This window comes from Phaethon aethereus (genome assembly GCF_964289735.1).
Source record: "Phaethon aethereus genome assembly, chromosome: 14".
NCBI classification, from domain to species: domain Eukaryota; kingdom Metazoa; phylum Chordata; class Aves; order Phaethontiformes; family Phaethontidae; genus Phaethon; species Phaethon aethereus.
The window spans coordinates 15,708,325-15,733,971 of NC_138590.1; the positions used below are offsets into that span (position 1 = coordinate 15,708,325).

The window sequence follows — 25,647 nt, forward strand, 5'->3', positions numbered from 1 at the left end:
TTAGCAGAGTATCATTCCAGAAAAAAAGATGCAAAAAATCTTCACCTTGTTCCCCTTCTGTGGGAAGTTAATTAAATCTTTGAATCTCTTCCCACTACCAGACCCCAAGTCTGCTTTGGGCTTTCTGAGGTGGAGAGGGAAGAGGAAGGGAAGAGCAGGGTCTACAGGACCCAGACAAAACCCTACACTGCACAAGCAACCTTACTGACTGACTTGGAAGGTCAGAAGATGGCCATATGTGAAGACATGGGGTTGAGATCCAAGTAGGTTTGGACACAGGTTTTCCACAAACTCTGGAGTTTATTACTATCCAGGTCTTCACTCTGCAATCCAAACCCAACTGATTCAAGTAGCTTTCTGGTTTGCAGATCTAGAAAGTTACAGAAAGTACAGGGAAGCCTTTCTGGGATTAACAAGTTTCTTCCATGCTTCCATTTTACCCTTAACACTTGCGGTCACTCACTTTGGCGGTACGTGCAACTCTTCGGTAAAAGCTTTAGGAATTAAGTTAAAATATGAATTAGACTTCAAGAAGGTTTGAAACAGATATTGGATTTATTGGTCAGCTATGAGTAGGAAAATACATTGGTAAAGAAAAAGAAGACCCTGTATATAAATATAATACTAACTAGTTAAAATTTGACCAAGAAGAAAGTTCCACTGAAGAGAACAGTAAAAGCCCTTGTTTACCATCAGACCATATTCAGTTTCCCATTTATCTTATTGAAGAGCTGCCTATAGACAAATGCAACATTCTTTGAGCTTAGTGCAGATAATGTGCTGGTTTTTGTTACATGAATGGTAAACAAGAGTTAGTCCAGTGCATTACACATTATACAGAAGTACTGTGAATAAAGACTAAGATATTCTATTTTAGACACTACTTAAACATACCAAGACACTTAAGTGTTACAAATTTATGCAACCAAAAGAAAAGAATAGCACTTAACATACTAAAAATACTGTGTCCGGCTGGATGAAAAAGGCTTGCTACTTAAGCAGTTAACTGAATTTTTTTTTAAGTTTTACAGTGTAATTAGGGTTCCCCCCCAGTGGTGTTGCAATTATTTTGTCTCTCATACAGGCTTTGTGTGGTTGAAAAAGCAAACTCTAAGTCTGCTCTAAAAAAAAAAACAAAGTTGAGAGATTTGCTAAAGTGACATCAAAGATGCATACGTACAATGTTCCTAAAGTGAGTTTTGTCAAATGCTAGCCAAATTTACCTTTTTTTTTTTAAAGCTGCTTAAAGGACGAAGTAATTACAACACACACTGACTTATATGCTCTTTTTCCCCCCTACTTGTGTTATGTTAAAAGCAGTAACTTGTGGTATTAGTCTTGCACTCTAATCAATTCTTTTAGTAAAAGGTCTATTTCAATTTACACTTTGACACCCAGAACTCTTGGTAAATGTAAATAAAACTAGACAAGATATGGCTGACTGTACTTTAAGTGGGGAAAAAACCCTGGTCTAACCTAAATAAATCCTTTCAACCCCAAGGGTGTTCTGTGACTTTTGCTATATGTGCTTTTACAACAGGAACACTGAAGGTACATTATGGCAACATCCAAAACCACCTCGAATAAAAATATTACAAATAACCATTTTGTGTTAAAAACTGTGAAGCAAAATTTTGATTTTGTGAAGACACGGTTTATTGCCTTATTCTGTGTTATAGCTGGAAATTGAGACTTTTGAGTTAGATTTGTTTGACACAGGAATATATTTTCTTCGAAAGATTGGTTGACAAAGTTTCTGTCAGCTCTGTTTTGGTGCCGTCTGGCCTTTCCCTATATTTAAAACCTTTCTCCTTCCTTCAGCCCCCGAGTCATAGCTGCAGTCCAGTTAAAACCCAGTGAAGTCAAAGGTGTGTCTTCAATGTATCCAGTGGGTTTTCGACTGGGACCTGATGGCCTAATATAAAAGCTGGAGGAAACTGTTATTTAAATGGACCCTTTGACTGTAAGGTGACTAAAGCAGGAACATTGTGTCTCCAAAAACACAAGGGGCCGTATTTTAACATGCTGTCATAAATTCAAATATTTTTTAAGACTAAGCAATACAGGAGAACACATACCGGATAAAGCTCAAACCTTTAGAATCTAACAAGTGCACTCAAGCTCCAGCATCTATTAAAGTAAATTATCCCCCTCCAAGAAATACAAAACGAGTAAGTGCTTCCCTTGCCCTTCTGTAAAGCTTTCTGGACTCATTACACAATCCAGATAATCAGAAAAGAAAAATAGTTTGCTCAGTTTGACAAGCTAAATTGGCTCATCATCACTGGAAATTGTCATGATGTACATTACCAAGACATCGTTAAGGAAACATGAGTAAAACACCTTTTATTCACACTTTACAAAAAAACCCCAAAAAACAAACAGAAAAAAAATAACACTACGCATTAAGTCTACTACAGCAATACTACCAGCATTTCAATGTACTGATTATAAACTGGACATGTTTGGTGTTTTCACAACTAAAACCAAAAGAAATAACCCCAAGAGATCAGGTCCCAGACAAGGATTCAAGATCAAAATTTCTCCTACTGAAATTTTAAAATGTACATTTTACATATCCGAACTGTTTGTAATTTTTACTTTCAGTTTAAAACAGAACGGTTTGAGCACACTTAATGTGCTGACTACTTTTCAATAAAATTTTGAATCATTATTACCAATCCACTCTCTTATATATAAAAATTCACAATATTTAGAAAGTTTTCTCTTAATGCTCAGTGTCCTTTTGCTTCCCTGCCCGCAGCTGAAACAAAAGCTGTTTAAGACCAAGCTCTCTATCTCCATTTTTTTTTAAACATTGATTATTCAAGTTGTATTAGTTTAAGGAGATAATAAATTCTCCCTTTTAGGATACAAATAAACAAGTTAAATTTGTAAGCTGTTATATACTTGGCTTCATGACACAAATGGCACTGAGGGTACACTGCAACTTTAGTCTTGCTTGACACTTTAAAATAAGACTTGGTCACTCTAAAAAAAAAAAAAAAGATCTGAAGAATTGTCTTTGGGACCTGTATTGAAAACGCATTTATTTTACACTGCTTCATCAATGGAAAATGCAGGGTTGGGTTATTTTTCTTCAAGGAATTATACTTTCTGAAACTGAGGAACACACTTAAACGAAAGAGAATTCACATGATAGTAATTCTTAGTGGGAAAAACGGCACTGTGCAATGACACTGAAAGAAGCAGTGCATGGGTATTAGAAGCTAGAAACTGTGTACCCATAACCTGAACATGTTCAAGAAGTGTGATATTCAATGCTTCACAAAGGAAAAAGAGATGCCACAGCTTATACAAAAGTATCTTCATAAAATTTTCACAAGTGTTAACATTATTTAAAAAAAATAAAAGAGGATGCACAGGATCTCTCTGCATGCACAGGCAGTGCTAGTTGAGAACAAATTTAAGCAGGCACAGTGGAGATAGGACAAGTATTCAAAACAGAAATGAAGGAGCTGTACACAAGTATCCCTAAATTTTACTTCAAAAAGTTAGAGATGTGAAAAATATCTGAGTGTATACGCATCAGCAATAACTTCAATCCATACATGTCTACTTATATTCACTGCTTAGCTTATCTGTTCTGCGAGAACTCTATGCTTTGCTCTCTTTTTAAATCAGAAATAGACAGAATGTATTTAGTTCTCTCTGTAAGATATTAAGATTTTATAGGTTTGGATTTTAAAAGTAACGTTCTCAATTGAACATAAAAAGTAGTACAAAAGGGCTAACGAAACCCTAACAGTGCAAATCATTAGCAGAGAAAACCTGTGACAACCTCTTTTACAAGCTGGCCTTTATAACACATGAAAACAGATAAAAATTTAGCCTTAGTTTACAATACAATCATTTTCCAAATCTGATTTTTCTTTTTTTAAAGTACAAAATCTCATAAATCAGGTTTATCTGTTGTTCATATACAATCAATAAAGGCTAAATTCAAATTCTATATTTTACAAACAAGTCTGAAAAAGGAGGGAGTGAAGTACGGAAAATGTTCTGTGGATGTTCCTACTGGCCTCAAAAAGTAGTGCTACAGATAACTGTGCAAAGAGAATACACTGTATAACAATTCCCTATTTCAAGGCATGAAAATGTCACGTTGGATAAAAGAAACAGGAAAGTTAATTGTAACGTATTAAAGAAAGGTGCAAATGCACCAATCGCTGTCGAACAGTATACAAAGTATATTGGGCTCAGAATTGTGTCTGTTGATAGCACCTGGCTTTTACTATGTCTTTAGCAAATAATTAGATTTAAGATTAAGATTATTAAGGAAAAAAAAAATCCCTGTTGGCCATACCTCACTCCTCTATATTCAGATTTTACAATTGTACAAGTTAGATTGAGGTTGCCCTCCAAAATGTACTTGACTACCTCCTGCCAGGGAGATGGATTCCATTTACAGGAGGCAGGAAAGGCAGCAAAAGCTCCAGTTGTGCAAAAAGTGAGAAGTGGTCAGAAGGGATGAGTGGATGTGGACAACCACTTATATTGTTCTCTATCAACCAATGATGATCCAAAGGTCCAAGAATGCCAAGTATGTTTAGCTGAGGTTTAGAGTAGAAGATGTAGTCAATAATACCCTATAACAAGAAAAGAAATAAAGTCTATTATAAGTGTATATTCTTGACTCAAGGTATTGTTCCAAACAAAAAGTGAGCTCAGCGCTACGGGTAACAGAAATGCTACCACTCCCTCCCCACAGCACATCATTCACTTAGGACTGCTTCCTATATCCCATGGGTTGCTCAATATAGATTAGGAAAACAAAAGTATCACTTCGGTTCTGCTTTTGTGAGTTGTAATTTCCAACCTCCTACAAAGCTTAAAAGCACATTCCTCTGGTTCTGAGGAGAAGAGCCATCTTTGCTTCCCCTGGGCAACAGAGCACTGCGCATTTTCCAGTAGCAACATGCATTATTGCCTTGCAGTTGACAGCTTAAGTGCCCCTGTTGTACTATTTCATTTAGCTTGGAGTATTAAAATACAGTATCTTCCTATTTACAGGGCATGTTAACAGCACCCCAACTCTTGCAAATCTATTACAAGTTACGAACAAGAAAAAGGAAAATTTGGTTTCCAGGAGACGAAGTGCTGGGCACTCTCGTTTGCTATGTTTTAAATATAAACTTGGTGAATTTACTGTTAGCTACCCAAATGGATTAACTTCTCTGTTAAATTTTGTACAACAAATCACATTAGTTAAGCTTCAAAACGGAAGACTTTTCCAAAATACTAGCCCAGTCCTTACCTTGAAGTCGAATGTGTAATTTGTATAAGGCATTAGACCGTTCTCATAGGCACTCTTCAACTTGAAACCATGTGTAATCCTTCCATTTGTTGTTCCATTTTTCCCATTACAGCTGAAGTTAGTAAGACTTTCATTGTATCTCAGTTCCTTAAAATCTTTGTGGTTTGTTTCCACTCCACCAGTGCTCAAGTACTCAACAACACCTTTTAGGAGAGACACATTCACACAAGAAGGTATTAACAATCATTCAGCAAATAAGCATGTGCCGATTACTATATGTAAAGTCATACATGCAACCTTACGCATTGTAAAAGCAAAACCTTAACACATATACAATACAGTCAGCAGTAGTTCTTATAAAATATTTCAAGACAATGTATATGTATGTCAAGAGCAAATGTCACCTAGAACAAATAGAGACATACTTTGATTAGAAAAAACTGGAATTAGGAACAGACTGCCAGGGGGAAGATGAAAAAAGTGGAAGTAAAATTTTATAGGTGCTAAGTAAGCAGCTTCCTCCTCTCCTTGTCTCTATGCTCAAGTCTTGGCTTTCAACATTCTTTGGCTAAAATGTTGGGAAAAAAAAAGCGCCAACTTTCATAACAGTACTTCAGATAAAGTTAACTTCAAAGAGGCTACAAAGCCAAATTGACAAGTTATTTGTCAAAGATATTTTCTTCCTTTCCATTCCTGTATTTTAAGATAACAATGAAAATACTTCTGAAAGACCAGACATAGCTATACTACTGCATGGGCAGTAAGGTCACTCACAAAAGAAACAGTTCTATCTTTTCTCTCTTCCTTCTATTTTCTTAGTACATTTAGAGCTTATGATATCAAACAACATATCCTCCAAGTTGAAAACTCCTTTAAAAAAGTGAGACCTTGAAATTTAAATTGTTACGCGTTTGAAACAGTCTAAAAGAATAAGAAATAGAACTCTTACCAGAGTCTGGTAGAGAATTGAGATCTGCACACAGTACAAGCGGAATGGTTCCAAGTTCTCCCGAAACACCAGGTTTGAGACTACGAGAAGCTTTATCAATAATGTTCTTTACCTCGGACAGGAACATCATAGTCTGAACCAGCTTCACATCAGAATAATCTGGGTCCCAATGCATATGTGCATTAGCTACAAGAACTAGCTGCTTTTCCATCCCAAGATGTGGCTTTCCAGCTAAAATTTAAAAATCAATTATTTACCTTGCATGGTCAGCAACAAAAAATACTATTATTGAATTTTAAACAAGATGTTTGAGGGGAGGCAAAAATAAAATACCGGTATAACTTGAAGAGGGTTAATAGCGTTTTGTTTAAGAGGGTCATACAACTGTTTTACTTGATATGAAGCATTAGGAATAATTGTGCTTCACATTCAAGGCCATTGACAGACTATCTTGTTACAAGTAATGTTTACATATTTAAGAATACTGTGAATTACCATATATAACAGATAATCCTAACAATAGGCAAATAGCATAGTTCTAAAAAATTGGAACAGTTTTCCTCAGGTTGTGACAGTAAACAGGCATTGCTCGTATCTTACTAGGCAATGAGCTCTGATTTTTAAGTTATCCACATTGTAAATTACCTCTCTTGCTAGAAGTGCTTCTTAAAAGGTTTCTTTGTTAGAATCTAAATTAATAAAGTATCATTTGGATAAACATAACACAGGTTGAGTAGGTACCCTCTGCGATACTTAAAAAGCCAATTTACACTTCCTAAATTAAGGACACCACGGCAGAACAAGCAGGTTGTGTAAGCATCACAAGGAAGAAAATAACAAGCTAAAACGATGCAGATACATGACCCAGAAACACGGGACTAACACCAACCGATTCTTTGATACCCGTACATAACTCGAGCAACAACAACAACAACAACAACAATCACTCAAACTCAAGTCTTTGTATTTTTTAAGCAAAGAGATCTAAGTCGGGGGGGAAAAAAAGTCTTCATCATTTAAGCAATATGACTTTTCCTCAAATCCTCTTTGGAAACAAATTTGTCTAAGCATACAATGTGCAAAGATGTATTCATCCGTAGAACCTAGTTTCTCTGGTTTACTATAACAAAAGTCAATTTTTTCCATTTATAAAATACAATCTATTAAACAGTTAAAGTAAATAGGACTTACATGACATTTCTATCAATTCCTTTCGCAGTTCTAACAATACAGCAACTCCAATGTTATCTTTTGTCATAACTCTGTTCAACATCGCTTCTGAACCTTCTGAGTTTGCCATAGCTAGTTGATTGAACTCAACAGTATGTTTTTGAACCAAAGTAAATCTGAAAGAGAAACATATGTTTTTTTCAGCAGCCAGATACAAAAGTGTTATAGAGAATTCTCCTTTTAATTAAAGCTCAAACACATTTATGATGTGAAAATCTCAGCCAATCACATAATTTCATAAAATCCTAAGCTGAACTCAAAGGATCATTTTCCTAGCAATTTTTAGATATTTTATACTAACTTAATTTCAATTAAGGGCGGGGGGGGGTATAGAGAGACTAGAGAAAAGGAGTGCTTGTTTCTAATTCTGCACCAGTTTCTAGTTCAAAGACGCAGATTTAATAGAGGGACTAAGTAATTTTTCTGAGCCAAATAGTATCAAACCTGGCACCTACATTTACTTGTGGACACAAAGGAATGGAAGCAGGAGGAGGAAGGGAAATGATTACCCTCAATTCCAGATAGTTGTACAAGTACAATATGACACAATCAGTAAGTGATAAATAATAATGGCTTTAATTTAAATTATGACTTAATAAATAATGGCTTTTTTTAATTAATATGGCTTTTAATGGCTTTTTTCCAGAAGTGAGCAGTCATATTAAGTGCCTGGTCTTCTGCTTCATCAGAAGGCTACTGTATCAAAAAGTCAATGTCATCTGAGGTCTTACTGCAGCAATTTTGGGAATTATCAATTCCTTTAGTCAAAGAAAGCAAGAAAACAAGACATTGCTTCATTTTTCATTATTAACACCTGATGGTTGGGACGCACACACTCAACAATGGAAGTATAATTTAGAGAACTCCTAACCTGCACTGCTCTAACGGAATGAAATTCCAACGTAAACAAAACTTCAGGGTACGATTTTTTATTGCTAGTTATGCACAGAACGATTTCTCTCATACATGTCCCTCTTTCTAACGATAGGAATGGTCTGTAAGAAACACTGAACGGCCATAAAAAGGGCGATTAATGCCAAACTTTTGGACCTATAGACTGCCCTGAGAAATTATGCGAAAGAGAGCAAGACACAATAGAAGGCTTTGCAAAACACATCACTTACTTTTCTGTTTTGAAAAATATTGCACAGCCATCAACGTGTTTCCTTTCCTGTTCTGACATTGTCCTAGCTCTAGATTTTGGACTGAAGAATCCATTGTAGCCACGTTCTTTCAATTCTACCAGGAAAAAGCTGTAGTACTGTTCTGTTTCAACCTCCTATAAAGTTGTAAGACAGCACAGCATGAATGTACTATTAGACTGATATTATTGAGACTCTTCAGAAGTGTAAATCACTTTCAAATTAGATTTAAGGGAAACAAAATTCTAAGAATTAAGTACATCAGAGAATGCAAATTTGAGAGCGATATCCCTATTTTAAGAAAATATAAATGAATTTCTGTAATCCCCAGAGTTATGATTATCTCCAGCCTTTTATTTGAAAATGTGTCAGTTATAGCCCCACGTACACACACAGGCACAAGAACACCCCCACGTACATTTCTTTGATCAGCAGCTGCTGGTTCACATTCCAACTGTGTGGGCTGAAAAGCATTCTTTTGATGTCAAGCAACACATAATGTTCTAAACACCGCTTCTTTTTTCTTTTGTTTTCAGAAGGTTTTGAAAACAGACCGTTTACTGTAAACACGTTTCATATAGAGAAACCAGCACACGGGAATAGAAAAGGAAAAGAAATAACAGTATGTCTTTTACCTGAAGACTTATGATGTCAGCATTGCAGCTCAGGATTTCCTGCATAATGGCTTTTTTTCTGTATTCCCAATTCAGTGCCCAAGACGGACAATAGCCATACAGCTGCCGGGTAGCGTATTTATCACAGAGCACATTGTAACACATGACAGAGAACAAAGCTGCAGAACAATAATTTTACTTACACACCGATATATTTAACAACAAAAATAGATATACAATTATGTTCTTCCCTTTTGCATTCTGCAAACTTATCAATTCATGCTGCTTTCGCTTCAACCAAACCACAGCACATGTATCTATACCAAAAAAATTTGTTAGTCCTTCCAAGAAGATAAATTACAAGCTTGGACTTGTGGCAGCTGTCCTCTAGCATTTAATTAGAAAACAAACACCAAGCCCCCTCTTTATATGGTTAATGTAGTAAACAGCAGAGAAACGTACTTTATGCTAAGTGGTGCTCTACTGTGAAGAGCCTAAAACAAGGCAAGTGTATCTGAACACTTACATTTGCTAGCTATACAAAGGCTTGCAAACTCTTAAAATAAATTATTTAAAATCTATCTTAATTATTACCACCACGAGCTGTAACAGATCCACAGGCAGGATAAGGATCCCTTCGCACAATGAAAAAGTATAGGCAAAGTAAAACCCCAAATATTTCCACCTCAAAAAGCTTACAGTTCAGGTGTACAGACAAGAAACATCTACTCTCTGTATTCGTTTGGAACAGGAGTGATAATGAGACAGTTCGGGGCAACAAGGCAGGTAATCCAGCAGCATGGATTTTTGGTTTTGTTTTGTTGGGTTTAATTACTTTTTGTTTAACAAAGCACTAAGGAATTTGCAGTAGAGTAATGAGATACTTGGAAACTTATTGGGAGCTCCTCTCAAATGTGGAGTAAAAAGAAACAAGACAGTTGTTTGAAGATGCAGCAAAGTGAGGTAACAATCTTGGGCTGATCGAGGGTGAAGGCCCAGCATTTTGAAAACAAATAGGTGATAGCAAGAGACAAGCTGCATTAGCATCATGGTCTTTGAAGCAACTGCCTTAATAAAATCAATAGGGGAAAGTAATGTATCTCAGTCCTGAAAGAGAGGACACGGCAATAACTGAGAAATACACAAAGATTTTTGGTGTGCAGGTAAATAGAAAAGGCTGTATTTACACAATTCATGCGGGGGGGGGGGGGGGGGGGGGAAAGGAGTAAACAACATGACCTGAAACCCAACAGCAAGAAAACCGCTGTGTCAAAAATGATACACTGGTTACTTAAAAAGAAAAAAATTCTAGTTTTTTTGGAAATTATGCTCATGTTCTTCCATTTTTTTATTCTTCAACAAATGTTCAATTAAGCCTATTATAATTCAACTATTTAGCTAATTGTGGACAACAGTTTCAATTCCTGTGAGGAGGACATTAATTAAAAAGGAATTACTTATAATAAAAGATGGGTAAATCTTGAACAGGTGTTCCAACTACTTCAGCTGGCTGGTCAGAACTGCACAGATGACTGGTTAGTTTAAGCATCAAAAATTTTTAAACCGATAGTGAAAATCCACAGCTTTTATAATGGGGGGTGGGGAGAAGAGAGGTATTACAGTACCTGTCGGTCTTGTACGGTCTGGTTCCTGCAACATAATCCAAGATCTTGGAGGTGGTTGTTCTGTTGAAACTATGGGCACATTTTAGAGATACAACAAGTGATAATCATGTTTATTTTACACAGCCAAAATATATGCTTTAAGAATGATCACTTACTTCTTTTTGCAGTACCTGCCAAATTATCAAGCAAATAGTTCAGTAGCCTTCGCGTCCCGTCTGGTTCCTGATAAAGGTTCAGAATATCCTGTGTAAGTGGATTTCCTGCAAACACATTTACAGAAATATTTAATAAACAGAACCACGATGAATTTACGTATCAGTGTTTAAAGCTGGCACCTCTGAGAAAAGACACTGCTTCTAGTATGAACTACTTAGAGGTTTCAAATCTCAGGTCTTCAATCCCACAGAACACCAGCTGTGTGAACAGCTCTAGCGAAGTTAACCACATTCCCTCCTGCGTCTGCCGCCTGACTGAGCACCCCGAGGGCGGTCGCTGGGTCTGACAGCGGCCAAAACTTGGCGTGGTACCATGCCGGCAGAGCTGCTGAGGCCAAACAGAGGAGGCACCTCTGCTTGCTTTGCTCGACGCAGTGAACCGTCCACCATCGGTTTATCTGCCAGTCGCAGCCGAGGAGAGAGCCTACCGTCTGCCAAGCGCGCAAGCGGATTCTAACAGTTTTCACGGACGCCACACAGTGCAATTATTAAAAGGGGAAGAAAAACAGACTTTTTTGAGACTTAACAGCATTTAAAGGTATTGCATCACTCTGTGCTCCTGATTTTGTGATACAGGTTCCCCTGAGGTCAGCAGTTTTACAGCTAGAATCTATACAGCTCAGAGAAGAAAAAGAAAATTGGAAAAAGATTTAAATGGCTGCTTGCATGAACGGCACAGTACCCTGCAGCAGTACAAACCACGCTCCCTTTTTGGTTGGAGTTGAATACCTACAGTTAACTGCAGACTACTACTTAGTTAAAGCAGCACTTTATCCAACCCCTGCGCAAGCAGCAGAAAGCTTCCACTCACTGCGGAAAGAGAAGCAAACCTCTTTATATGTGGTGCGCTTTGCCAAACTAGTTCTTTTTTAAAATAATTCCTAAATAACAATATCTATAAACGTGGAGTAAATAGCTACATTTGGGATTCCTATTCAGTAACATTTTATGAACTAGCAGTCTACACATATCATTAAACAAGCAGATACCAAGAAAAAGCAGTAATACCTTTCAGACCCAAAGTCTGTAACTGGAACAGTTTTCCCAGCTCAAAAGGTAAAACTCGTAACAGGTTGTTATTTAAATGTAGTTCCCTGTAGACAGAGCAAGAATCATACAGGGCTGAAAACAGACCAACGTTTGTATTCAGCAGTACAGTACAAGAAGTTTAACTAAAAGAGAAACAAAATACTAGCAAACCACAATATTGAAAAACTCAGACTAAACAGCAACAGTTAGGGAAATCAGGCTGTACTCAAACACACACACATAGACAAAATACACATTACGTTGAAGTACAGAGGAAAGTAGCTGTTTGGCAAGGTCGTCTTAAAAAGTCAGAATTTTTGTAAACATTAGCAATAATTAAATACTTTAATAACTACCAGTGATGAAGCAGTAACAGCTCTGACAAACCAGGTGATGAAACAGTTTGGCTACAATTAAAGGCCAAATAAAGGGAAACTACCTCTCCGAAGACAAGTATAAGCAAAAACTCCAGGACAGGACAGTACGATTAGAGCTATGATTACCATGTAATAGTAATTTACAATAGTAATTTTCTGTTGTTTGTTTTCATAATTTCAGCATTAAGACAAATGTGCTTTTTAGCTTACAAAATCAATATGCAGACAGGAACAGAATTCACGTCCTGAATTCTGATATGCCAACAAACTGGGCAGAGAAAATGGACTTGTTTGGAGCTTTTCACTTACTTAAATGCATTCCCATCTAAGCAGCAAAGACTTTCCTCACCATATTCAATATAAAAGTTGCTACTTTGAAGCCTAGAGACTTGAAAAGTATTTTGGGGCAACAAAAAAGGGAAAAAGAAGGGGGAGAAGCCGGGATGCCAAGAGTTACCTAGCTCTTAGTTTTCTACAAGATAACATTTGAAGCAGAGGCACACAACCCTTCTTCTAGCCTTGCATTTCAGAAGCTCTGCCTGGTCCTTCCCCAACAAGGACTCCCTGAGCAATTCTCGCCGTTTCACTGTGTGTTTAGAAACCTTGGTAAAAGTGGCTTCTTTTAGAGACCCTCGGGGGTGTGGAATAGTGGAAGAAGATACAGCAGGGGACTTCCTTTTTATTTTGTTGGGTTATCTAGAAATGTCAAGTCATTGCTCAGCTGGCTGCCAGACTGTCTCACACCTAGCCAACCGGGCTTGCTTGAGTATAAAATCCCACAGACAAAAGCACATATTTTAGAGAAACTCAGAAGCCCACTGTGTCATTCTAGGGTTTCTATATACAAATGAGGCACACAGCAGGTAGGAAAGAAGATGGCGGGGTTAAAAAAAAAAAGCCCAGAACAACATCAACATCTCCACTAGTTCCCAGCACTTCGATAGACAGTTGACATTTAGATGGCTATTATTTTAGGGATGATGTTCTGTATGACATTATAAAGGTACTAGTTTATTCTTTAGGAAGCCACTTTTTCCTCTAAGAGTTTTTCAAAGCACTGATGAAATCTAAAAACGTTTTGTACGAATTACAAAAAAACTCCAACTAAATTCTCTAAAGGAAAAACACCAAGCTGGAAGAATGGCACAGTAGTATCATTAGACCTTCTCTCTTGGATGAAAGAATTATTTTCTCTAATGAACCCGGCCCCTCTACACAGCAACGGGGATCACAGCAAATCCCACCAGTTCTTCCAAGCATATCAAGAAAATCTGTTTTACAGCTGAGCTTTCCAAGATAACATGTTACAGCGTTTTTCTCCTCTTTCCACAAAGATCAGAACTTGTACTGCTCTGACACCTCTTTCTTCAAGCACCTGCAGTAAGGAGGGAGATGCAAGGAGCCTTAGGCAAGCTTTGTCCTACAGACCAAACCCAGAGCTCCAGGGGTGGGAGCTGGAAGAAGCCATCGATTCTCAGACGTGAGAGCATAGACGATTTCTGTGGCTCAGGACATCAGCAATGCCCAGTGCTGAATTACCATTAGTCTGAACAACTTCCCAGAAGCTATGGGAAGCGTCAGCAGTAAGAGCCAGCCTAGAACATAAAACTCCAGCACAGCCGAGACCTACAGAGCACTGTCATGTGGGACGCACTTACGGGTTTCTCTTCCCTTTCACCCCAGTGAAAAGAAATCATGGATCAGCTGCAATTACTGAGTGCGTGCAGGGGATTAATGCACTAGCTTGTCATGTCTACAGATCTGGATTCAAGTGTTATGTTTCGGTCACAAACAGAAAACTAATGTGATCCTAGACCTCAGCTACGCATCTCAAATTCATAAGATTTAGCCTTCTGTACTCAGAAGAGACTTCGGACTTGGAAGAGCTGAAGCTTCATGGAATCAGCCAGGATAAATTGGGAAGAGTGTTGGGAAGAAGGCATCGTATCTTTTGATACTACTGATGACTACACAGTCCTAAGCTAATTCCATGTCATGAGTATTATGTTTACAGCTTCTCCTTAAAATGGACAAAGACTGATGAAAATAAAAGAATGCTAATGAAGTACAAAGATGAATTTGAGAATGTTCCAGTAAATTTAGGATTGCTAACTCACAACACCTGAGGAGTAGGTAAAGGAAGGAAGAAACCTGTTACTAATAACTGCTTTTAATAGAAGTAGTAACACAAAGCTTTCTTTAGAACAGGCTACTTCACAGCTGAAAACAACCATAAAACACACTACGAAACAGAACTGCCAATTAAGCTGTAAAAAACAAGGTCCCTTTGCTCAGCCTCCAAGGCTGAGACTTCAACTGCTTTGGAATTTGAGCTTTTAGTACCAATTTAATCAGCTAGTTTAATCCTCCCCAACAGAGTGGACTTTCCTAAAGTAGAAATATCAGTCATTGCATTTTATTCTATGTGCAAACTTGCTTTGCTTCCAGTTTCATTAAAGCTGTGCTGGCAGTCCATTTCTCTATTGTTGTCGTCTTTACTTCTAATAACATTCTTGTTACTTTTAGACTCGGTGTTTTCTGGATTTCAGAAAGCTGTCCATAAATGTCTTCAAAATTAAAAGCAATGAAGGCAAGTACTGGTAACTGTCTAATAACCCTAAGATAAGGCTCTTCCTTTGGGTCAAGGGCAAACAAATGTTGCCTGTAAATATTTACTCTTATATAAATCATGTACATATTTACATAACACTGTTTTTACAAAGTAAAATGCTGCAGCCTTAATTATAATCTAAATAGGCATCACTATTCATGTTTCACTTCCAAAAGGAGGCATCATTCCATGCAAACATTGTGCACCTTGGATTTGTAAAATTGAGGAAGAAAAAAAAAAAGGTGCATTTATAACATTTTTTTCCTCTCCTCCCAAGTTTGCACAGGAGTGCAGTTACACAGTACCAAAGGTGGGAAGGAGACAATGAGAGACAAGTTGCAGTTGTTATAAAAAAAACAGAATAAGAACTATTGTTAAGAATATTTACTAGAGATGAATAAAGAGGAAGAAAGTGTAGCTAGCATGATTATGAATGTTTAATTTGAGCTTTCTGCTACCTTACTATGTGTTAAAAGCAATTTTTTGTGTATCAGTATTTCTTAAGAGAAAAACGCCACATAAAGACTTGTAAAAGAGTCTAGAAGAGAGGAAACCTGACTTGGAAAAAGATGAAATGGGTGATTGCTCTCAAACTGAGCACTTCTGCAGCTCATTCTGTACCATCATACCTCAGAACAGGAGATCACAGAAAAGCCAGTACTGCCATAGCTGCACAGACCACACCAAGTATTCAGGGAAACAGATAAAAAGAAGTGAAGAAAGAGGAATTTATTTATGCTTTTTGTTTACTAGAATCTAAAAATTACACTGAAATTTAAGCTGTTGCTACAAAGATAACAAGAGAACGGTTTTACCTCCTGTTAAAATTTACATACCTGAGTGACACCATGTTTCCGAGCTCTGCTGGTAAACTGCGAATTTTATTAGAGGACAGGTCCAGATATACCAGATTGTGAAGCTTGGCAATGTCTGAAGGAATACGGGATAAGGAATTGTCACTGAGATGCAAAGCTGTCAAATGGGTCAGTGTCCACAATGATGAGCTCAAGCTTCTCACTTTCCCTGTGGAAGGAAGATACAGAAGAAAATAAAAAATTTAAAATATATAGATTTAGCGATAATAACACATTTCCTAAGTACGTATGGGGCGGGGGTGTGAGGAGGAGTTTTGTTTGGGTTTTATTATTATTATTTTATTCAATGAAAATTCCATTAATCACCAATTCCACAGATAAAAAAAATTCAGCTATACCTAAGATGATGTAAGGTGTTCCTGGGGATGCTTAGTTTGTTTTATTCCAATCCATACTTCAGGTTTAAACATCTGTCTTTCTCGAGTTCCATACAAGACATATTTACTAACTGACCATGAATTCAATAATTAACAGAGGTGTAAGAAACAGATTTTTTTTAACTATAGTTTATGTTTGAGATTAAAGATGCTTCTTCGGTTTGCCCCTTATTTCTGTGCAACATCTTTCAAACCAAAAAAATCTTTATTCTATGGCATTAATCCAGTCAAGAACAGATAGAAGCACTATATTTAGAGTGACTAAAATGCTTAGTTGAAAACATGGATTTCCATCTGGCAGTCAACTAAAAGCTGCATAAACTATTGCCAGATATTTAAAAAAAGGTATGATTTTTGTATAAACTGAAGGGTGGAAACATGGATTTGTGTGACAGAATCAAGATTTTTACATTGCCGCATGCAAGGAATGTGAGCTATCATCAGAAGGTCTCAAAGCATTTCTTCTCTCCAAGATTTCCCCCATGCCCCCCTGGAGTGGCTCCTTTTTCATTTACAGAAGTCACCTCACTGTACCAAAAGCATTAGAAGAACAGTACCAACACCAGCTTCTCCAAGGCAAAAAGTTTCTTGTGACAGTCTTTAAAATCCCCACCATGACTCACCAACGTTAAAAACGGTCTGGCTAATATTATACCAACATACACACATTATAATTACTTTCCTTAAATGATTTTCTTCCAAATAAAAAGTCGTATTTAGTGCCTGGGGAAAGCTACACTGATATACATGTACCTGGGACTCAGACCCTGGTAACACAATGTTTAATACAGGTATCATTTCCTGTGAGCTGTAAGAAAGTGAGTGGCCTAAAAAAGCCTGCAGTGAAAAAGCTCAGCAATTTCAATGAGAGCAGTTAAAACATTTGTGGCTTTCTGTGTTAGATGACCAAGTATTTCACAAGGAAAAGACAGCGTGAACATTTTAATAAAACAAAAACATTGTCCCATCTTATTTTGCAGGGCAAATGCATACAGTTCTTAAAGGATTCATGTTACTGTAATCCTACTAAGAAATCTTTCGAAAGGTTTTAAATATAAATCAATAGTTCTTTGCATTTATAAAATTGAATTAACACCTCTCCCCCCCCGCCATGCAAACAGGTGACTGTGATCAGAGAAACACCTGTAGCTGAAAGAATTTACAATCAACATCACTGATCCATCCTCTTCACTACCTGCACCTCTCTTGGCTGGAATCAGTCTACGGCGAGATTACCAGGCGTGAAAGGAAAGAGCCATCACGTAATGCAGCTCCTACGCAGAGGCAGCAGATGTCCACGTGGATATCCAAGCCTAATGCTGATATACAACGCCAATTCCTGAAGTAGCATTTAACTAGGTTTTTGTATCTGTAACCTTCAAGTTAAGAACGCTATTCACATGTCAAGGCATGTGGCACTTGAAGAAAGACACAGATCAATGATCTGGATGGAAAGCCTCCTCACAATTCAAGGAAGTCTATTTGTTTTCCTCCTTCCATAAATTTCTCTACTGGACAGTCATTTAGAAATACCACATGGCAATTTTTGCAGTCTCTTAAAAACTGTCCACATTTAAGCAAAATCTCAGCCTAAATATACAACATCACAAAATAGTTTTTAAATTCTTAAAATATTTGCTTGAATTTCCTTGTAAACACACTTTATGTAGCAAAATCAGAATTTACCCTACAAATCAAGAGAGGCTGGTGTCCCACATCAGTTGGAATTCACGTTTATGAATTCTGAACATTACCTTATTTTCAAGAAAAGATCCAAAAGTCCAACAGTATCTCAAAGCTGGCACAGTTCTTGGAGGATCTTTTTTTTTAAATCTCAAGAACAAAGATTTACAACTGCTTTTAAAATGAAAACTTATGCTTCAATACAAATCATACTGTCATGGACTAATACAACATTGTTGTTACATTACTTAAAGTAACAGCATATGTCTATGTATCATCCCCAACTTTACCCTCCTCTCTTTGACAAATTAGGTTCTAAATCCACACTCTCACGCACCCCATCTTCCGAAAACACAGAGAGCTCACACCCTTATGCTCATCTTGCCACCCTTCCTACATGTTAGGATTCCCCACCTGCCTCAACTTACCTCTCCTACAGCTCCCTACGTTATCCCAACCCAACCTCTTCCCTTGACACACCCAAAGACTGGCAGCTGCTCTGCTGGTATGCTGGCTCACTTCAAGCTAGGTAACTCCACTCCAGACCTCATGTCCTGTAGGCTGCTCTTAACTTGCAATGAGTTTGTAACTCAGAACGATTCCTGAGTTTCTTACCACTTATTTCCAGCTCTGCCCAGTGTGATTTCTTTCCGTTGGCTGCTTCCTCTGAGGACATAATTGTGTACATCCTCCGTGGATCAGGTGGATCGTACTTTTCCTTGGGCATTCCTGTTGAGACAAAACCACAAATCGTTAAGCTATTATATACTGAGAATTCTTAAAAAGGCAATTTCCGTCTCAGTTAACTTTTGTGTTGGACGTTTGCTCCAAATACTTCTCAAAACTTCAGCTAAAGATAACCCACGCCCTTTTACAACTTCACTGAGTGGGAAAGACTTCTATAAAATAGAAGAACACAGATTCCTGATGCGCCTAGAATCGTAGAGAACAGCCTAACCCCCACCCAATAATTTAACAAAAGCTGTAAACCAAGATAAACATTGTGTCCTGCCACCTTTCACGGGTAAGTTACTACGTCCTTCAAAATCAATCCGTCCTACAGCAGGTTCTTGGTTCTTCAACAACGAAACTTCAAAAAATGATCACCACCACCACCAGGTTCTCCCTCACTCAAACTATAAAGAAAACATTTAGTAATAACCTTGACTACCTATCAGTTCCAGGTTTACTGCAATTCTCAACTCTTTGCACAAGTCAGCATCCGAGAAAAGGATTCAGGTTTCAAGAAGATCCTCAATTCTTTAAATATGCCAAGTGAGAGCTTTTAAACTAACCCTCATTCTACTGTTTTCAATCTCCAAATACTGTACCTGAGGTAAACATTTCTATCACTTTCTTCAGCCAGGTGTTTAACACCAAAATTTAACTCCATTTCTCCCACTCTCTTTCATGTCATTCCTGGTAACTTTACAAAAAACATTTTTAAATTTCTTGTCTGTTTTTACCATACCCCATCATGGACTGTGAGAAAGACGTGGCAAAAATCCTCTCCAGAAAAACTCTTTTGTCTCAAAAAACCCCTCTCCTTCCAGCTTTCCTGTACATCAACATGCTTGTACTGTTTCACTGCAAAGAGGAGGAAGGAAGGGAAAAAAAAAAAAAAGGCATTCCTGGCTCCACACTAAAGCTGTGTGCCATAACCCCTCCCTGTGCCATGAGCCAGCTCTTCTCTGTCCCTACAGAAATACATTTGGGTTTTACTCAGTTTAAGAAGAAAACCAGCCTACATGTATTTTTATATTTGATATAAATCAATCAATACTATATTATGTTGCAAATTAGCGCTGTTTTCAAGTTACACAGGACTTCCAATATAAATTGCATTTATCACAAGTAAAAGTAATGTTCTTGCATGGCCCTACATATATCTAAGAGCTTTCACAGCAGCAATTTCACCACCTTAAGCTGCCACATCCAAACTACATACAGAAAGGCACAAGCAACAAGCTATAGAATCAGTTATATGGCATAGAGAAATTAAACAACGCTGGCTCAAATCATATTTACTAACACATTACAAGTAATATTATGCAATTATTAAGGAAAATACATTACAGCAATATTATACTACTACCCAAAAACACCCAATAAAGAAGCAGCTATGCTGGTCAAAATCACCAGTACAGCTACCTACCACGTCTTTTAAGGCTTTCTAACTTTTTCACATCCCTGCACAAAGTGAGTACATCACAAAAGCGTTGTAATTATAAAGCGAATAAACAAGGAGTAACTGTTAGTAAACAGCCTCGTTATCTGCTTACTGATTTTACTGGAAAATGTTTACTCCACGTGTCAAAAACAACAACAGAACCCCCCCCCCAACCTTTCATCTAATTATGCATCTTAATTAAAATAAAGCCTTTAGGCACCACACGCTTACTTTAATACAACAGCTCTGTTACTAATTCACAATCCTCTTTCCCTCTCCCACTCCCACTACTGGTCAAACACAGATTTCTGCACTGAAAAGAAATTCCCCTTTAAAAAGTGAATTGTGGGTAAAAGGATGAGATTATAAATAGCAGCTGGCTGGAGCTCCTTAAAGAATGAAGGCACTGGAGTACCCAGGGCACTGGAATCACCAAGCGTAACGCTTTCTTCTTCAAACCCAGCTAATTAAAGGAGATAAGAGCAGATTATAACCACCGGAAAGGTAAAAGCATAACCTCTCCCTGCAGTAACTATGCAACTAGTGCAATAATATATGGCAAAGTCGTGTACAGAGCACCTCTTCTGAAATTGCTATATATAATTATATGTAATTAACAACGACCAATGCTACGTAGGAATGCTCCAGTTTGTCAGGAAACCTTTATCTTCCTCGGTTGTTTGATGCTTTCTCTTCCTGCAGCTCCCTGAATTAATAAATATGTTCCAATTTTTCAAGAAATGAAGCAGGTAGACAGGAGACCGAAATCTCATTCAGTAGAGCAACCTGAATGCTCCCCGGAGCACGCTCAATCACACGCACTAATTAACAGCCTTGCCAGTACCAGCAGCATATCGCTCCTCGCTACCAGAAGAGGATAACATACTTCTCCGGTGGGTTTTGTTAATATGTGCTAAAACAATGAGAGATTTAAGAATTTGAGGTTTTAACACTGGATCCTGGTGGCCCCGCACTCCCGGTCCATCCATGGCACTCCTCTCCGTCAACATTCCTGCTCTTGATGGTTTTCCCTTTCTCGCTGCTGCATTTCTCTGCGGATAATTCTCTGCTCATAATTCTCTGCTCTTTAGGATTAACCAGGAGCAGAAAAAGCAGCAAATGCTCGAGAGCCTCCTGGCTGGAGGAGCTGCTGCCGACCCACAGCATCGCTGACGCCGGCCACACCAAGCGTTAGTGCTTCTTCACCCGGCAGGTAGAGCTCAGGATTGCTCAGGATCTGACAGCAAGGCTAACCCCGGGTCGTGTTTCACAGGCTGTCGTAAAACACAAGCGCAATAGCTTGAATTGCATTTCAAAACTTCACAGCGCGGAGCACTTCAAGAAAACCAGTCTCTTTCACAAATCATTGTCTCTCCTCTTGTCTCCACCTCCCCAAATCCAAATTTAGAGCCCGCTGAGCTGCTAAAGTTAACTGTAAAAGCTGAGGTAAAAGTCAGATTAAGTGATACAGTTCTGTCAGACCAAAGCAATTTTAAGTAAGAGCTATAAAATGGTGTTGAACAACCTTAAAGCCATGATAACTGCAGCTTTAAACTATCACGATGATCATTTTCAAAAGAGCTTACTTACACCACCTGTAATTTTCAGTTACACCAACACAGATGGTGGAAAGCACCACTGAGCATTAGGCTGTTATCACATGCAGTAAGCTAAAGGAGAAAATCTTTATAAACAAAGATATGACATGGACGCCTGGAACACACCCCAGACTATATAAATTTAATGAAGAGGACATTTAAATATATTTGAATGCAAATGAAATTGTTTACTATCTTGTACCAGGTTATTAAAATTGTTATTTAAATTGCTGTAAAAACAGAAGAGCTTGAGAGTTCAAAAGGAGCATGGCTGCCCATTCCCACCCCAGGTCACTTAGTCCCAACACAGAATTAACACCCTCTACCCCAAAGAAACTAAGCTGAAGGAGGCCAATGAGGTCAACAACGCAAAGGGTCTGCCGCAGGGAATTAGATCTCGAGTCTCCAGTGTAGACAGAGTTTTAAGCCCTTGGTTGCACAGAGGGTACGGAGAGAAAGGCAGCAGGACAGGGCGAGGGAGAGCAGGGGCAGACAAGCCCCTTCAGGGAAGGTGCAGGGCACAGATGACGAGGATCAGAAAGAGAAGGAGAAAAAAACCTGAAGGTTGTAAAGTCGAGTGAGGGCAACCTGTTAGAAGAGCTGACAAAGTTGGCCGACACAGCAGGCGAGTGATGGAGCACGGGCTCTGGCTTCGCTCAGGAGCAGACCACTCGAGACGAAGCCGCATGGTCACCGGTTGAGGCGCACCCGCAGCGACGGCTGCCTGTCTCTCCAGATTAAAGCCATGAGTGCAGTCAGGCTAGGTGTTGTTTCAGAGAACTGTCCTGGAAAGGAGCCGGTGTGATTACCAGCAGCCTTGCAAGTGGGCATGCTGCACTACGGAACAGCTGCTGCCTCGCTGGGGGAGCACTTATGGGGGAGCACTTATGGGGGAGCACTTATGGCCTCCCACTGGTGCCACTAGGGGTGTCGGGAGGAGTTGGTGGTGTAGACAAGGAGGAGTTGCCTGAAGGCCAAGCCACTTCAGCTACACTGCTAGCTGTAGAAGAATGAAGATCGTTCAGAGCATTGCCCAACAAGACTTTTGAAATGGTAAGTCTCCCAGGCTATGGGCATGTGTAAGGTGGAAGCTAGGCCAGGAGGTAGCTGACACTCCTGATGACTATGTAAACTACCAGTAAATAACGCCTCCAAAATGCAGAGATGATAGTCTAGGGAAGCTGCTTTGAGTGACAGGGCAGGAAAGACAGTGGCTTTTCCCCTGTCCTTCCCTTCTGCCATATTTATGAAATGGGAAGATGGTGGGCAGAACGATTTAATCAAAATAGGTAGGTGAGCCATTTTCTTGAGAGTAAGGTGTGGGGCTTTTTTAAGAAAAACCAACCAAACCAACAGAAAATACTATAGCAGTTCTTCATTTCCTGAAATGCTTTCTACAATACCACAGCTAAATTAACTCTATTTCACAACTAAATACATTAGACAACTCCTATAAGCCAGGCTTACCATCAATCCTGTATGGTATTAACCTTAATATAAACATAGACATCAATTTTTCTATAAAAACTCTCCTAGAAACATCAGCTTCTTCCCTATCAAAATTTAAACTAGGCAAAGAAAACTTGAATTCTAAAACTTCATAGAAAATAAGGAACAAGTGAGAGCAGCGTGGGTTAATGTTCAGATACAGCTTTATCTGATCTAACCAAGTATTCTGAAATAAGTATTTCAATGCTCACTAAGCAGCATCTACCACTCCCATTTACAAATGTGAAAGTACCTTTAGAAATACCTGAAGATCACTTTGCTGATGCATTACAACTCCCCTTCTGAAACTTCCTGACACATATTGATGACTTCTGATTTTTTTTTTCCCCCTTTATTTGGGTACAGCAATAAACTGATGTAGCTCAGAAGACAGCCACGAGGAGGAAATGAAGTAGGATCACCCTGATCAAGTACAGAATTACTCAAACTTCTTGCTACTTTAATTAAAAACGGTGAACAAACTATACAAACCCAGACCTAACAAAGTTAGAAGTAGCAAAACAATTTAAGCAATCTTCCATGTATCAATGCAGTACAGTATTAATTACCAAATAAATAACTTCTGCGCTGCTGAAAATTAGATGGATAGGATACAATCTGCAGTACTTCCTATTAATTATAAACCATTAAGTTGCTCAAAGATTTAATAAGAAAATGATAGCATATATGAGATTTGAGATTTGGTTTTGTTGTTTTATCTCCAAACCCTAATACTGGAAGCTCACACCAGACCATTCCTTTGCAACCTTGTGCCCTGAAGCTCTTTTCCATGTAATCCAAAGTTTCACTTTGCATTGGGAAAGCCATGTGGAAAATGGGTTCCAATGACTTTCCCCACAAATATCTTTCTTAAATTGACTGATAGGTCTTGAATGCAAAGTTAATTTAGGATCCTCCCCACACCAGCCACTTGTGCCGTGGTTTTACACCGCATGAAGCAGAACTAAGCTGCCTGCTGCAGTTCCTTCCACCCCAGGACTGTGTAGTTCCACTCCGCTCTTGCATCAGCGCCGACTTTTGTCTGATAACACAAGGAGCAGGCGAAGAGAACTAAACTGCCCAAAAGCTCATGGGAGGAAGGGGGGAAAAAAATAAAATTGAGGGATTGAGATTCCTATATTATTATTCATGTACAGCAGTAATGTATATGTGGATCCGCAGCGCAGCTGCTTATGGGACTGAAATCGGGACAACAACTGGCCTGTCTGGCCACACCTACCCGAAATCTCATCTCGCACAGCAGGAAGCAAAATCTTGCTTCCAACTACCCTCACCCATGGATTAGTTAAATAGTAACACTGAACAAAGTCTGAAATCCCAACTGAAGGCAAAGTACACTGCTTTTTAGATAACTTAAAGCTGTAGCAGTTCTAGCAATGTATAGGCTACTCAGAAACGTTAACCCGTATTTAAAGGGTTAATCTCGGCTGTTGAGCTTTATTAGAATGACCAGAAATTACTGCTCTAAACCCCAAACAGTGACGCTCTTCAAAGGGAACAGACGTACATCTAAAAGATAACTACTGTGCTTTGGAAAAAATTCTTTAAGGTGATTTCATAGTGTTATACTTCAGTTTTTACCATAGAACTCGAGATTTGCTCATTCCCACTGAAAGATCCACTACCCATTGGCTAAACGAGTGCTTTTCCAAAATGAATCAAGCTTACTGCTTTCGCCTTCCAGTCATTAGTGGTACTTTACTCGGCAAGTTACAAATTTCTATGTGAACTTAATGCCATTTCAGCTTAAAGTATGGGCAAATGAAGCCACGACCCTGCGTAAACAGGCACTGTCGCTGGCCAGGATGACAAGGTGCAACATCTGCCTTCTCCCAAAAAAGCAACAGCAGCTTCAGCAGGCTTATGATAAAGGTCAGTCCCTACAGAATTTACACACCTGAATTTATTGTATTTATCCTCAGTCTATACCATGCATGGGCAACAAAGTAGACAGTGATCTTAATATTGTTAAATGATTGGAAAAAATATTCCTAGGCAAGATGCCACACTGAGGAAAGGAAGAAAGCAAGTACCCAATGCATCCCAGCTAAGCTCCTAGCGTCATATGAAGTAAATTTAATGTACTTCAGACAAATTATTATTAGAAATTATTTGGGGACCACACCCCCCACACACACACTGAGACATAAAACTTAAAACTAGAGAATTAAATGTGTTTTTTTCTGTATGCCTGATACTGTTCCTACAAATCCTGCTAAATTTCATGTCAGTCTTACTTCTATCAATGTCTTATTCAGAACATATTAAATTGCATTTTTGTGTGTGTGGTTTTTTTCTGCTTAAAGAAATCTTAACATACACCTACGGTTTTGGATCTCCCAACCACCAGCAGGTATACATCATA

General features: G+C 38.5%; 1 protein-coding gene across 2 annotated transcripts; it reads right to left on the reverse strand.

Moving 5' to 3' along the window:
- Positions 1–4,397: 4,397 nt before the first annotated feature.
- Positions 4,398–18,732, reverse strand: CNOT6 (CCR4-NOT transcription complex subunit 6; the record flags this gene model as incomplete). Of its 2 annotated transcripts, none has more annotated exons than XM_082006088.1 (11): positions 4,398–4,610; positions 5,279–5,481; positions 6,228–6,458; positions 7,419–7,573; positions 8,582–8,736; positions 9,235–9,392; positions 10,839–10,907; positions 11,009–11,098; positions 12,062–12,147; positions 15,907–16,093; positions 18,621–18,732. In XM_082006088.1, the coding sequence occupies 11 exons, from the start codon at positions 18,730–18,732 to the stop codon at positions 4,398–4,400; spliced, it is 1,659 nt and encodes a 552-aa protein (XP_081862214.1). The 2 variants fall into 2 exon arrangements, with proteins under 2 accessions (XP_081862214.1, XP_081862213.1); XM_082006087.1 differs by having other exon boundaries at positions 10,994–11,098.
- Positions 18,733–25,647: the final 6,915 nt, after the last annotated feature.